This window comes from Sciurus vulgaris, assembly GCF_902686455.1.
Source record: "Sciurus vulgaris genome assembly, chromosome: 2".
Lineage (NCBI taxonomy): Eukaryota > Metazoa > Chordata > Mammalia > Rodentia > Sciuridae > Sciurus > Sciurus vulgaris.
In genome coordinates, this window is record NC_136462.1 from 181,890,535 (window position 1) to 181,904,623 (window position 14,089).

Genomic DNA, 14,089 nt, shown 5'->3' on the forward strand with positions numbered 1-14,089 from the left:
TATTTTTTGTGGTGCTGGGTATTGAACACAGGAACACTCAACTGCTGAGCTACATAACACTCAGTTTGTTTTTTGTTTTTGTTTTGGTAAAGGGCATTGAACCAACTGGGGCTTAACCACTGAGCCATATCCCCAGCCCTTTTTATCTTGAGAAAGGGTCTCACTGAGTTGCTGAGACTGGCTTTAAACTTGTGATCTTCCTGCCTCAGCCTCCCAAATCGCTGGGATTACAGGCATGCACCACTACACCCAGGCGTTTTTGTTGGTTTTATTTTTGTCCCCGCTCCCATCGCCCCCCATACTGGGGGTTGAACCTCAGCCCTTTTTAAGATAGACTCATAGGTGTGACACTAGCCTTGAACTTGCAATCTTCCTGCCACAAAATCGATAGAGTTACAGGCATGTGCTGGCATTAAAAAAAAAAATTGTCCATTCCCAACCTGAAATTTATCTTTGTGGAATTGATCCTCTGGCTTGATCAAAAAGAACACATTATCCAACCAAAAAAAAAAAAAAACTTTTAAGTATCACTTTTGTACCTCCTAAAGTGGCTAAATTCCAGATGACATCCTAACCAACCCTTGATGTTTTATGTAAACTAAAACCTAATCCTCCACAAAATTGACTTGAAATAGCTTCTGTATGAGAGGGAAGTGCCCCTCACCTGCCTGGGCCAAAAAAAGACTTTGGTGGATTTTTCTGACTTGCATTGCTTCTAAGGAACAACAAAAAAATTGTGGCAAACAGGATCCAATCCAGAGGCACTTAACCTCTGAGTTACATCCCCAGCCCTTATTTTTTTTAAGATTCTCACCAAGCTGCTCAGGGCCTTGTTAAATTGCAGAGGCTAGTCTGAAACTTTCGAATCCTCCTGCCTGAGCCTCAGATCTTGGGATTATAGGCTTGTTCCACTGTGCCTGGCCTGGCCTTGAACTTTGATTCTCCTGCCTCTGCCCCTCCAGTGGTTGAGATTAGAGTTATGCCACCACACCAGGAACCTACCCCTTAACTATTTCTTAATCAAGACTGAATCAAGGATGTAGCTCGGTAGTAGAGCACTTGCCTACCTTACTCCTGGGATCAATCCCCAGCAAACCCCCCCCCCCCATAATAAACAAAGAAAAAAACTAGACAAGTTATGAGGGCTAAGGGAGAGAGATGTAGAAATAAGACACAACCAAAACAGCTATAAAAGCTACACATTTCTCAAACTGGGATACTGTGTCAGGCATTGATGACCTAAAGAATCTAATTTGATGGCCACTTTGAACTATTTTTTTAAATTTTATTTATTTATGTACTATTTATTTTTATGTGGGGCTGAGGATTGAACCCAGTGCCTCACACGCACCAGGCGAGCACTCTACCGCTGAGCCACAACCCCAGCCCCTGGACTACTTTTATAAAGTGTTAGTGCTGAGGATGAAACCCAAAGCCTCCAGTTAGGTAAATGCTTTACCACCGAACAACATATCTCCAGGCCTTCCCCCCACCTGCTTTTGGACTGCAGTGGAAAATTAATCCACTGGGGCACTACCACTGAATGAAAACCCATGCTAACTTGCAGAGGCTGGCCTGGGACTTGCAATCTTCCTGCCTCTCACCCCCATATCACTGGAATTACAGGTGTGTACCACCAAGCACAAACTGAATTTTCAGAAGGGGGTCACCAAATTGCCCCGGTAGCCTCAAATTTGTTTGTTCCTTCTAACTAAACCTCCTGAGTAGCTGGGATTATAGGTATATGTTCAACTGTCCAGTCCCCATTGTGGTTATTGTTTATAAGCTGAATTTCTCTAGTTCACTGGTGGGCTCATTTTGAAAAACCTGTTTATCAGATAAAATTAACTACAAAAACACATTAGCTGTCCTGGTTCCCTGTAAGGGAATGACAATAAACTTGCAAGGATGGGATATAGTAATGGGGATAAAACAAAGTGTCTCTGCCCCCCAAAACTCTGGTACATGGTATTGACTTGAACCTTCTCTTGTTAAGGAAAGATTTTGTCCACAAAGATGGCCAGACCACACACAAGATAAAAAACAGCCAGGTCAAGGTGAAGGCCTCATCAAACGTGCCTGGTTTTACCTGTTTTGATACAAGACATTGAAAAGGACCATGCTAAGCTAGAGTAATGATGCTGTACAAGAAACTCAGGGACAGTATGAGGGCAGACTGCATATTACCATTTTCCCAGAGGCAAGTATTGAAATACTACTAGAAGTTAAAGAAGTTTTTACCCTATTTTTCAGATTCTATGACTTTAAATACTTGAAAAATAAAGATTTCCTGTGGCCTTTTTAAGAGAATTTTATTTGAGTGGTTCTTACAAAGATTGTTGCAATATGAAAGTCATTTGTTTGATAGAAATATCAAGCTGTCTTGTCAAACACACTGAAGTAACCCAAAAATATATTTCAGAGCTCACAGAGCTTAAAAAGAGCAAAGATTATATGCAACCAGACAAAACCTATTTCTGCATTTCCTATTTCTTGCTGAGACTTCTTTGCCTTACCAGACTCTTAACTAAACATCTTCAGGAAATGCAGTGATCATTTTGTTTGGAATCTTAAGACACACCAGAACACATAATATTTACAAAGAAACTTTTACAGATACATTAATTGAAAAGTTACCATCAAGAAATATAATTTTGAAATCTCCCTTTCTTGCCAAATGATCAAAATGCAAGATGAGATGCTAGCCAAACAGCCCTTTACCTGGCTTGAATTCCCATACACTAAATGTGTATTCCAGAAACCTCTGCTAAACCATGAGTCAAATATCAACATTAGTGAAATGTGAAACGTAACCTGTGTAAAAAGTTAGGCTTCTGAAACATTAAAAACATCATTACATACCTGTCTGCCTTTGTACAGAAAGCACATTTGTTCCCCTAGAGCTATTCCTATAGATCCTTAATATAATTTTCTACATGAACATTTTAAAAGGCAGAACGAGAACAGCTTTGTATACAGTGGGATTTGCTAGTTAGGGAGAATGAGCACACTGCATTCCTGTTAACATTTTTATTTTTTCAAGGTAACAGGAATTGTATACAAATGACAGTAGACCCTTGCCTCTTTATTTTTATCTAAATAAAAGATAACTCAAGATGAATTCTCAAGAAAAAAAAAAAAAAGCTATGTACATAAGGGACTATATCTTCCTTCATCGTCTACTTGGAACCAGTAGTTGTGTTGCTGTCATAGAATCAGGGAAGAGGTTGTGGTAAGTTGGAAGAGGTACATAGGCTGCTGTTATCATTTTACCTGTTGAAAAACACAGGTATGTTTAGTTTAGCATATTAAGTTTTATAGACTAACAATCACCCAAAATGAAAATAAAACTCACCAGCAAACCACCTGCCATGCAATGCATTGACGGCAGCAATAGCTGCAGCAATTGACGGGCACTTCACATACACATTGCCCTAAAATGCAAACAATAAAACAAAGGTAAAGACATTCCTATACACAACATGGACTTGCAGAAATTTATTCAGGATGCCTACAGAAAAACCCAGTACTTGATAACCGCAACATGTATTAAACATGTATTACAATTGCTAATATGCATATCTCAAATTTTACTGAAAAATTATTTATGCTCCTAGGACCTGCCTTATACTATCTTTTCTCTCTGGCCCATAAGCTGGAAATGATTCAAGATATGAGGATTTCACAGAAGGCATTTAACATGACCAGAAACTGAACATCACCTTCCTGGGTCAATGTTTCAATTATTTTGGAGGGTATATTTGGTCATGATGTTAAAGCTCCTTTCATAAATAACCATTCTAATCAAAGAGCATGACCATAACATTCTCCAACTGTGTGGAGAAAAAAGTAACATTCTAACATCATTTAAAAAGACTGAAATACCTGAGCAGAATTCTTGTCAACATAAATATGGATGACTCCACCATGTTTATTACATTCTTCAATCACATCATCCTTAATCTCTGTATCCCATCCAACTTCTTCTTCTCTGAAAGAAATTATTAAATTCTATTAAAACACTACAGAAACCAATGATTACACAAATAAAAGCATTTTTAAAATAATAAAATTTTAAATTAAGAGATTAATTATGCATATGTAAATATGGCATAATTTAATCCCATTATTCTGTATAATCGTAAATATACCAACTGAAAAATCACTTGTTTTAAACAGGACAGCACTGAAGAAAATTAGAAAATATAAAACATTGTTTATAACCAGTGTGTGGTAGTGTTTTTTTTTTTTTTTTTTTGGCTGTATGAACATTTAAATGGTTTATTGATTTGTTTTCCTTTGGACAATGGTAGGGATCAGATACTGCTAACTCTGAAAATGAAACTTTTATCAACAGTTATCACTGTTTCCTAAATGAAACTAAAAAGAAATCTAGGGGCTAGGGTTGTACCTCAGTGGTACAGCAATTGCCTCATGTGTTAGAGACACTGGGTTCTATCCTCAGCATTACATAAATAAAACAAAGGAATTGTGTCCATCTATGACTTAAAAAAAAAAGGAAAAGAAAAAAGAAAGAAATTTGGTATTGGGCAAACACAAGAATCCAGACAGTGGTAAATGCCTGTCATCCCAGTGATTTGGGAGGTGGAGAAAGAATTGCAAGTTGAGAGCCAGCCTCAGCAATTCAGTGAGGCCCTTAGTAACTTAGCAACACCTGACTCAAAATATAAAAAGGGTTGGAATGTTTCTTAGTAATTAAGCACCCCTAGGTTCAATCCCCATTGCCAAAACAAAAAGAAACAAAGAAGTTATGCATTGCAGACATATTATAAAAAATAAAATTCAGGGCTGGGGAGATAGCTCAGTCGGTAGAGTGCTTGCCTCTCAAGCACAAGGCCCTGAGTTCGATCCCCAGCACTGCAAAAAAATAAAATAAAAATAAATAAATAAATATAAAAAAATAAAATAAAATTCATCAAAACTGAACAGAACACCTACATTTATATATGATTTGATGTATACATATTTAAATTGATGGAACTTTGTAAGAACTGAATCCAGCGCATCCCACATGTGAGACAAGCGCTCTACCACCAAGCCAGAACCCCAGCCTTCATTTAGTATATTGTAAATAGTATTTATAAAAGCACTAAGAATCTGTACTAATAAATGGTATTCTAATCCCTAGTTAGTTATAGGTTCAAAGGCACATTCCTGTAATGTCAGCAATTAAGCCTGAGGCAGGAAGACCCAAGTCCTAGTCCAACCTCAGCTATTGCAAGAACCTGTTTCAAAATACAGAGGGCTAGAGGTGTAGCTTAGTGGTACAGTGGTTGACTGGAATGAAAGAATCCATGAGGTGCAAACTCCAGCAACTCCAAGAAAGAAATTTTCCTACTTGATGCCTTGCATATATCAAGACACTTTAATAGTATTAGACTAAGAAAGCTTAAATTTCAAAGTTAAAAGCTAGTGAGAGGGTAAACTTATGACAAAAGAAAAGGCTGATACAGAATTTAGAAAAATACACAGGAAACAAAACCTCCACAATTTTATTTCCAGTCTTACAAATGTTATCTATTATACTGGATACATAAAAATACCTACAATTTATGTTAAAATATTCAAAAGTGGTGTGTTGTTTCAATTTTGAAGTATATGGAAATATCCTAAATGCTACCTTACAAAGTGAATAATATTACAGTATTCACAGAATACTCTCAAGAAACTTGACCAAAGCATACTTACGTTTGAGGGTTAAACATGTTAGAAAGTTGGAAACACTGTGTTGCAAGTGGTTGAACAGAGGCAGCTGCAGCTAAAGCTGAAGCTAAAAAATAAAAAAAAGGAAAAAAAGAAAAAAAAAACACAGAGACACAAATTACTTTCATGGAAAATGCATGAGACTATCCCTGATAAATAAAACAAAAAGCCTATCCCAAAGTGTAGGAATGTCATTCACTCCAATTTACCTTCTCTAATACTAAGGTAATTTACCTCACTTACCTATACCTATACATTTAAAACTTTTCTTCACAGATCATCATAAAATTACTTACAATGCCTAACACAATGTAAATACTATGTAAGTATTACAATGCTTAGAAAATAATGACAAGGAAAAAAGCGAACACATGATTAATACACATGCACCTTTTTCCCAAAAATATTTTCATTGTGGTTGGCTGTATCCTTAGATATGGACACAGAGGGCCACTATCCTTCACTTTAGGTGCCAGAAAATAGGCATATGAAAAACACACATTTGGCAATTTTGGAGTGTTAGTTTTGTTGTTTGTTTCATTACTGGGAATTAGAGCCAGAGAATTTTTATCACTGGCCTACAAACTCTGTCCTTTCTGGGTATTTTTTTTTTTTTTTTTTAATTCTGGGACAGGGTCTGGTAATGTTTCTTACTACCTCACTAAGCTGCTGACTGTTCTTGAAGTTGTTGTCCCTCCTGCTATTGCCTCCCAAGTAGCTAGGTTTATAGGTGTGCCCAAACAGGCCTGGTTTGGGAATGCTATTTTTATAGGGAAAACTAAACTTTATGTGTGTTCCAAAACAACTAAAAAAAGAAATCTCAATGCCAATCATTCCAGAAAGACAACAGATAAAATAAAAAGACCAGTTGTACAGAACTGCTACAGTTCGTACTAAAATAAGCAGGTAATACAATCCTTCGAAATGCCAAGTCTACAAAATTCCGTATCAGGTTTCTGCTCATGAACACTTTCTTTGAAATATAGCTTCAAAAATAAAATGCATTTACTTATTGAATGAAAATAAATTCTAGTCAATTAATATTAAAACAGACATTTTGTTTTAGCATAACACTAAAATGAGCAGCACATATCTGCAATATCCACTTTTACAATTTTAAAATAAACACTAATATTCAAATTTTAAACATATATTTGAAATTTGAAGGTAAAACACATTCTAAATGATTTGCTCTTGTGATTTACAAAATTACCAGTAGCAGTTACAGAACTCACCGTAATATTATCTGACCAAATTTCATTCCAATGCATAAAAACAAACAAAGCTAAGGACAGAACAATTCATTAAGAAATTATGGTAATTACAATGAAGAAACACCTGAGGAAGTAGTAGAAATACACCACTAAATAAAAGTTAGGGCTATAGATGAAATATATCATAAAAGAATGAATGTTTCTGGTAGAATTATAAGTGCTTTGGTGTCTTCATTATCTTCCTTCAATGAATAACTGTTATCCTTTTATAAAGCTATATTTTTTTGTTTGTTTTTGCAGAATTGGAGATTAAACCAAAGGTTTGGCACATGTTAGGTAAGTGCTCTGTCACTGAGCTCTATCTGCAGCACATTAAGCTGTATTTTAAATAAAGAGCTTTTCCTCCTTTACATTTACTTCAATGAACAAGTGCTTTCTTCCATAAACTTTATGTTAAATAACAAAAATGCTAAAATAACTGATGTCAAATTCTACTGGGGGAAAAATAAAAATATTGAAAAATGTAACTACAAACAGTAGTGCAAGAATGTAATCTGAGCTACTTGACTGTCTGAACTAAGAGGATCACTTAGGCTCAGTAGGTTCCAGGTCAACCTCAATAACAAATCTCCAAAAAATCTGTAGGGTGACAATCTGCGTAGCTTAAAATGTATTCATGTATGTTCAGAATAATCAGAAGGTCTTAAACAATTGAGGGAAACCTGCTTTCTACGTTCTCGAATACAGTGTGAAAAGTAAAAAGTATTAAGATAATATACTCTAGAAACATTCTGATTCAAACTATAACACATTAAGAATCCAATGAATTAACAGGAAAAAACTATTTCTACATTTTAAAAATCTGTTACCAAGAGAAGACCAAGTAAAATTTGCTGGAAAAATTAAAGTATGTGTTTAATTCTAAACTACCAAAGAACACAATAGACATTTTTCATATAAAGTAATTTCATGTTAAGGATATTGTTATAAAAGATGATACCAAATTTAAATAGCAAAATGTTCTTGTCTGCCATTTAGCAGATTTACTTGATAATTAAACACACACACACACACACACACACACACACAAGGAATATATACTATTTCCATATACATGCAATTTAGGTCAAAAAAGACCTTTCATGACTTTATATGGGCTTATACAAATCAATGCCATCAGAGTACCATTCTTTACAATCTTCTTCCATGTTTTAAAAGACTTATTAATAAAAGTAGAATATCTTGCATTTTCAGAAATTTATAAAAGCTTCATTAACCCTCAAAATAGAAAAAAGGTTAAATAAAAAATTTTTTTTGGCAGTGCTGAGAATATACTGCTGACAATATTAGGTCAGCAGTCTACATCACAGGGCTATACTCAGCCCAAGGCTAAAAATGTTAATAAGAAAGTTAAAAGTAAAAATATTTGTGGACATTTTCATTTCTTTTATGCATTATTGAAATGAATTAAGATATGCTGAAATAGATAGCTTAGTATGTATATACCACTGTCATTCTATCACAATTTCAAAATTAGATATAAATTATGCAATATGACATACACCTATGTCTTACTCCATTTAATTTTAATTGAACAACAAATATAATAAGTATAAGCAGTTCAACTCACCTTCAGTCTGTTGGGAAAGTCGTGTTTGCAAATCTATAACAAAAGAGAATTCTACAGCTCAGTGCAGGAACAATGAAGAGCCTCAACTAACAGGGTAAATGTCAGGAAAGCGTTAATAAAAGAGGACTAGAGCAGCAGGGTTTATTAAAATGAACTTAGTAAAACCTGGCAGCAAAACCTCCTTCCCCATTCCTCATTGACAAGGCTTTGGGGCCTTTTTTTCCCTCCTTGCCCTCAGAAACTTACTTATACCTCTCTTCCTAATCAAACTACCCTTACATACTTTAAATGCATTCCACTACACTACTCTTCATCTGGGAATAATGGGAAATGGGGAAAGGGGAGCATACCGGTCAGATAACGAGTGAAAAACCCTGATCTTGAGAATTCAATTCCAAGTACTTGGGAAATTCTAGTATTTTTTTTATATTTAATACTTTAAAAATTATAGAAAACTGTAATATGTGTAATAAAACTATAAACTCTACAACAGTCTACATCAATAATCTCGTTTCTGTAACACAAATATCAATTCTGGAAAAGACACTTCCAACAACATAAATGTGTATTTTCAGTGTTTGTAATTTAAAAGATTTTAATTGTCAATGGTATCAAAGATCACAATTTGATTAGCCATTTTTTTAGTCTACTATGAAAATTGAATCATGTAGAAATAAAATCTATGCGGTTTTATTGTACTCCATGAAACACATGGAAAATACAAACATCAACCAATATTAAAAATACATCAAAGAATTTTACCAATAAATTTTCTCACATAAACATCAGCATTTCTATAGTGGAAGGCATGTTAAAAGAAAGTTCTTGGGAATTAAATGGCAATGAGTCTGCTTAAGGGGCTGGGGAGATAGCTCAGTCAGTAGAGTGCTTCTCTTATAAGCAGAAGGCCCTGGGTTCCGATCCCCAGCTACCAAAAAAAAAAAAAAAAAAAAAAAAAAAGCCTGCTTAAAATGTCACATTGCTATAAAGCTATCTTGAAAGTAAAAAGACACAGGAAATACATAATATAGAAATTCCTTGAGATTTAGTACTGTAATTTTCATTAAAATGTGATTCAATTTTGCAATCCGTTATTACTATATGAGGTTCTTCCTGGGGTTAGAAATGATCATAAAATAGGGGCAAAACTTTAATGGGATATAATACCTGGGGTCCTAGGTTCTCAAAATTGGCATCTCAGAGAGCTGAAGAAATGTTAACTGGAGTATATACAGAAGGAACTTGACCATGGGAACACTGTAAATAAACCTTAAATAATAACACAATTTCTTTATTTCCCTTAAAATGGGGAAAAAAATGCATAGATATTAGGAATCCATGCGAAGGGTATCTATCAATCCCAATTTCAAAATACTATTTTGGAGGTCATTCCTGACATCCTAGGAAATAAAGCATGGGTTTGTTTTCTAAAGATATTTTATCTTAGGTCTCTCGAACTAGTACAATATTGAAAGATGATCCAAACGTGGTTTCAAAGCAAATGCTTTGAAGGATTTAGTGAAGAGGCTCAATCACAGTAAAAACTCATCAATTTAATTTCAATGTGGTATGTATGAGGGTTTAATGATAACCATCTGTACACAACACCAAGTTACAAATATCAAGCTAAAAATTTAATGTTGATTACTAACTCAGTAAATACTCATGAGAACCCTAAAAAAACAAACTATCCTACAAATTATCTTAATCAATACTAAAAAGAAGGAATATATAATAAAACTGTAAACTCTACAACAGTATACATCAAAAGCACTGGAGAGCAGTGGATTTATATCCAAAGGTCTACATGTACCTTTGGAATTTGAAACTATCACCATTAGCCAATCTTTTTTTTTTTTTTTTTTTTTAATATTTTTAGATGTTTGATAGACTATTTATTTCTTTATTTATATGTGGTGCGGAGGATTGAACCCAGGGCCTCACACATGCTAGGCAAGTGCTCCACCACTGAGCCACAACCCCAGCCCCCTCAGCCAACCTTAATATGAATTACACAGGAAAGCTAACTGCAGTGGCACACCAGTAATCCCATCAGATCGGGAGGCTGAGGCAGGAGGATCATAAATTCAAAGTCAACCCCACAACTTATCGATAGATTAAGACAGCTAGCTTATCTATAAATAAACTTAAAGAAGTGTTGAGGATGTGACACAGTGTAGGCATCCCTGGGTTCAATTAAGGGTACAAAAAAAAAACACCAAAAACAGGAAACACACAGGGAGCTGCAGAAATAAAAGAGATACTAGGTAATGGTGGCCATATTATCCAACATTAAAAAATATTTTAAAATATTATTTGTGAACAACATTGATATAATCAGGGCATAACATTGTTCAGGAATGACTCCTGTATCACTATCAACTTCATGAAGGCTGGGAACAAATCTTTGTCACTATCTTCTAGAGAAAAACCTAGAATAAAGTTGACAAACTTTCACTAACTTATCAAAGAATAACATGTATAGTAATAAAAGGGGATAGTTTTCAGGAAAAAAAAAAACCCTATCAAATGATGAGAATGGATATAATTCAGGAAGAGATGCATTTACTTGAATATCTTCAAATAGTATTCTATATCTATTCATTTACTGTAAGGAATTGGTAATAGTCCTAAAAGTAAAAAAAAAATGTATCAAAACTAAAGCAATACAGAAATGGTTCAATAATTATGACTTTTCAACTTATAAGAATACAGGGATACTGAGGCCAGAGGATTACAAGTTCAAAGCCAGCCTCAGCAAAAGCAAGGTTCTAAGAAACTCCATGAGACCCTGTCTCTAAATAAAATACAACATAGGGCTTGGGATGTGGCTCAGTGGTCGAGTGCCCCTGAGTCCAATCCCCACTACCCGCCCCCACCAAAAAAAAAAAAAAAAAAAAAAAAAAAAAAAAAAAAAAAACCAGTAGAATGGTTGTTAGAAACTAATTACAATTCAGGTTACAAGATAAGTCACTTAATTTGGAAGGAGGAAGGAGAGAAGCCCAATAGCACATTTTCTAAAGGTTTTCAAATACTTCTGGTTATCTACCAAGAAGTACTCCTCTCCCTTAATAATAATAATGCTATTGAACTGAAGAAATAATCATGCTCTCCATTAACAAGGTAAGCTTTGTATCCTAACAAATCATGAAGCAAACAAACATATTCAGATTACCATGGTATTATTACATGTTATATTCTCAATTAGATTCTCACTCTATAGATAAAATCAAAGGACCAATTTGGAACCAAAACTGATACTTTCTTGAGATAAAGATTTCCTATCATAAAAGATCCAAAAAGAAAAAAACCCCAAATGGTTCCACATTCATGTTCTTAAACGTTTTGCCTCTGACTTTTCAAAATGAAATCCATTCCTGCCTCCTAAACTTAGGTCAGTGTGAAGATTTATAAAAGCATATGTCAGGTAATGATGAAATTAAAACAGTGGAAATATGGAAACCCTAATTATACATTTCAAATAAACTGTCAATTCTCCCATTTTTTTTCCTTTTTTCTCTAAGAATGTCACTCCCCAAATAAAAATCCTACATCCTATTTAAGAAAGCAACCCTCTCTAATGCACTCTTACTTCTGCAATTGTTTTAAGTCTCTAACACAAACATTATTGAAAAGAAACATTTTCTTCCAAAACTGTAAACTTCTGGTTCCCTTTATGAGTAATATTTTAAAATGTCTAAATTTATATCAATTTCTACTAAAAACTGGGGCAAAGGTTTCAAACATATCCTGAAAAGTTACTCTGATTAGTGGATAGACAATTCTATCCAAAATATATATTCCCTTACGTGAACTCCCTTACAATGAATTTATGCTAAAAGTACTTGATGAATTGAATTCTCAGTTAGTCCTTTTAAATGCAAAAATTTGGCAAATTTTCGAATTAGATGAAAAAAAATCAATGATTTCGAATTAGAAAAGATTCAATTCCTACCTGCCACAGCACCAAATGCCAAAGAGCCACTCATTTGTAAAGCCTGCTGGGCTGCTGGTGGAATCTGCAAACCTGTACCTGTAAAAGAATAGGTCCAAAGTCCTTACTATGCTAAGAACAAGAGAAACCAAGTTTTCTGGTTACCATCACATTCACCTAATTCAAAAATAAGAAAAGGTGGGCTGGGGAGATATCTCAGTTGGTAAAGTGCTTGCCTTGCAAGCACAAGGCCCTGGGTTCGATCCCCAGCACCACAAAAAAAAAAAAAAAAAAAAAAAGAAAAGGTATAAAAGCTGCAACTAAGTTATTCCTAAATATGGTGGTATGAATGTTATACAAAGTAATAATCCTATAATATATATTACAGTACTTAAAATGAATACAGATTCCTTTACAACTTTAATGCAAGACACTGCACTTAAGAAATTACATGAGCTACCTCAACTCCAAAATTAGAAAAAAATCCTTGTTTTATTAGTTCTCATGGTTCTTTTCACCACTATACTCACAATATAATGAGAAACATACCCTCAGCAAGTCTTGCCATTAATTGGAGACGACCAGTAGTTCCCAGGTCAATTCCAGTCCTTTCCAGTTCGTCACTGTCCAAAAATGAACTAGCACTGGACGCATCAGTACGTTCAGTAACATGACCAACTTTCATTGGCCTTCCTGCTAGTTCAAATCCATTAAGTTGTTCCAAAGCCTTTTTGGCACATTCTGAGTCAGAAAACTACAATGAGGGGAGGAGGAGAGGAGGTTTATAATGTTACTTTATACACATACACACACTTACATATGTATACTTTATGCACATAAACATAATACACACACTGCTAATATATACATTCACTCTGAGTATGTTATACTCAGTGTTGACCAACAGGTAGAAATTATAGATTACAAGATTTAGGTAACATGATGAGACCATGAAATCATACAAATTCAAACTAAGATTTATTGACTAATAGATTAAAGAATATGAAATATTAACAAAAATGTGAAAGGTAATTTTTCAAAAACCAAAATCATTTATAATTATTTTGACTGCTGGGGACTGAACCCAGGATGTTTTACCACTGAGCTATATTCCCAAGCTTTGAGACAAGCTTTCCAAAAGCTGCTCAGGATCACACCATGTTGCTGAGACTGGCCTTGAATTTGTGATCCTCCTGCCTCACTCACTAGAATTTCAGATGTGTACCACTTCACATAGCTTTAACATGCTAGGATAAACAAAAAAAATCTTAAGTTTTTTTCCCCTCAAGAAATAAAACAGTAAAGAGGGGTGGGAGGGGTGGGGGGAAGGGAAAAAATAACAGAATGAATCAAACAACATTGCTCTATGTAAATTTATGATTACACAAATGGTATGCCTTTACGCCATGTACAAACAGAGAAACAACATGTATCCCATTTGTTTACAATAAAAAAAAAAAAAAAAAAAAAAAGAAATAAAACAGGGGCTGGGGATATAGCTCAGTTGGTAGAGTGCCTGCCTCATAAGCACAAGGCCCTGGGTTCAATCCCCAGCACCACAAAATAAATAAATAAATAAATAAATGA

The 14,089-nt window shown here is 34.6% G+C and overlaps 1 protein-coding gene and 1 long non-coding RNA gene across 16 annotated transcripts in view; both read right to left on the reverse strand.

Moving 5' to 3' along the window:
- Positions 1-2,293: 2,293 nt before the first annotated feature.
- Positions 2,294-14,089, reverse strand: part of RBM39 (RNA binding motif protein 39) — a 33,471-nt gene continuing 21,675 nt past the window's right edge. For 9 of the 15 annotated variants that reach the window (XM_079128261.1, XM_079128267.1, XM_079128260.1 and 6 more), the window contains 7 exons: positions 13,052-13,256; positions 12,524-12,601; positions 8,569-8,619; positions 5,710-5,791; positions 3,886-3,991; positions 3,356-3,434; positions 2,294-3,273 (listed from right to left, as the gene is read on the reverse strand). In XM_079128261.1, the coding sequence (XP_078984387.1) occupies positions 3,173-3,273; positions 3,356-3,434; positions 3,886-3,991; positions 5,710-5,791; positions 8,569-8,619; positions 12,524-12,601; positions 13,052-13,256 (702 nt within the window). In that variant the 3' untranslated portion in view covers positions 2,294-3,172. Of the gene's footprint in view, positions 3,274-3,355; positions 3,992-5,709; positions 5,792-8,568; positions 8,620-12,523; positions 12,602-13,051; positions 13,257-14,089 lie in introns of those variants that run through there. The other 6 variants (XM_079128266.1, XM_079128265.1, XM_079128262.1 and 3 more) reach the window with 4 other exon arrangements.
- On the reverse strand, positions 9,855-11,456 carry LOC306654611. Its single transcript, XR_013761988.1, has 2 exons — positions 10,568-11,456; positions 9,855-10,414 (listed from the first exon to the last, which is right to left on the reverse strand). It is a non-coding gene; the product is annotated as an uncharacterized lncRNA (long non-coding RNA).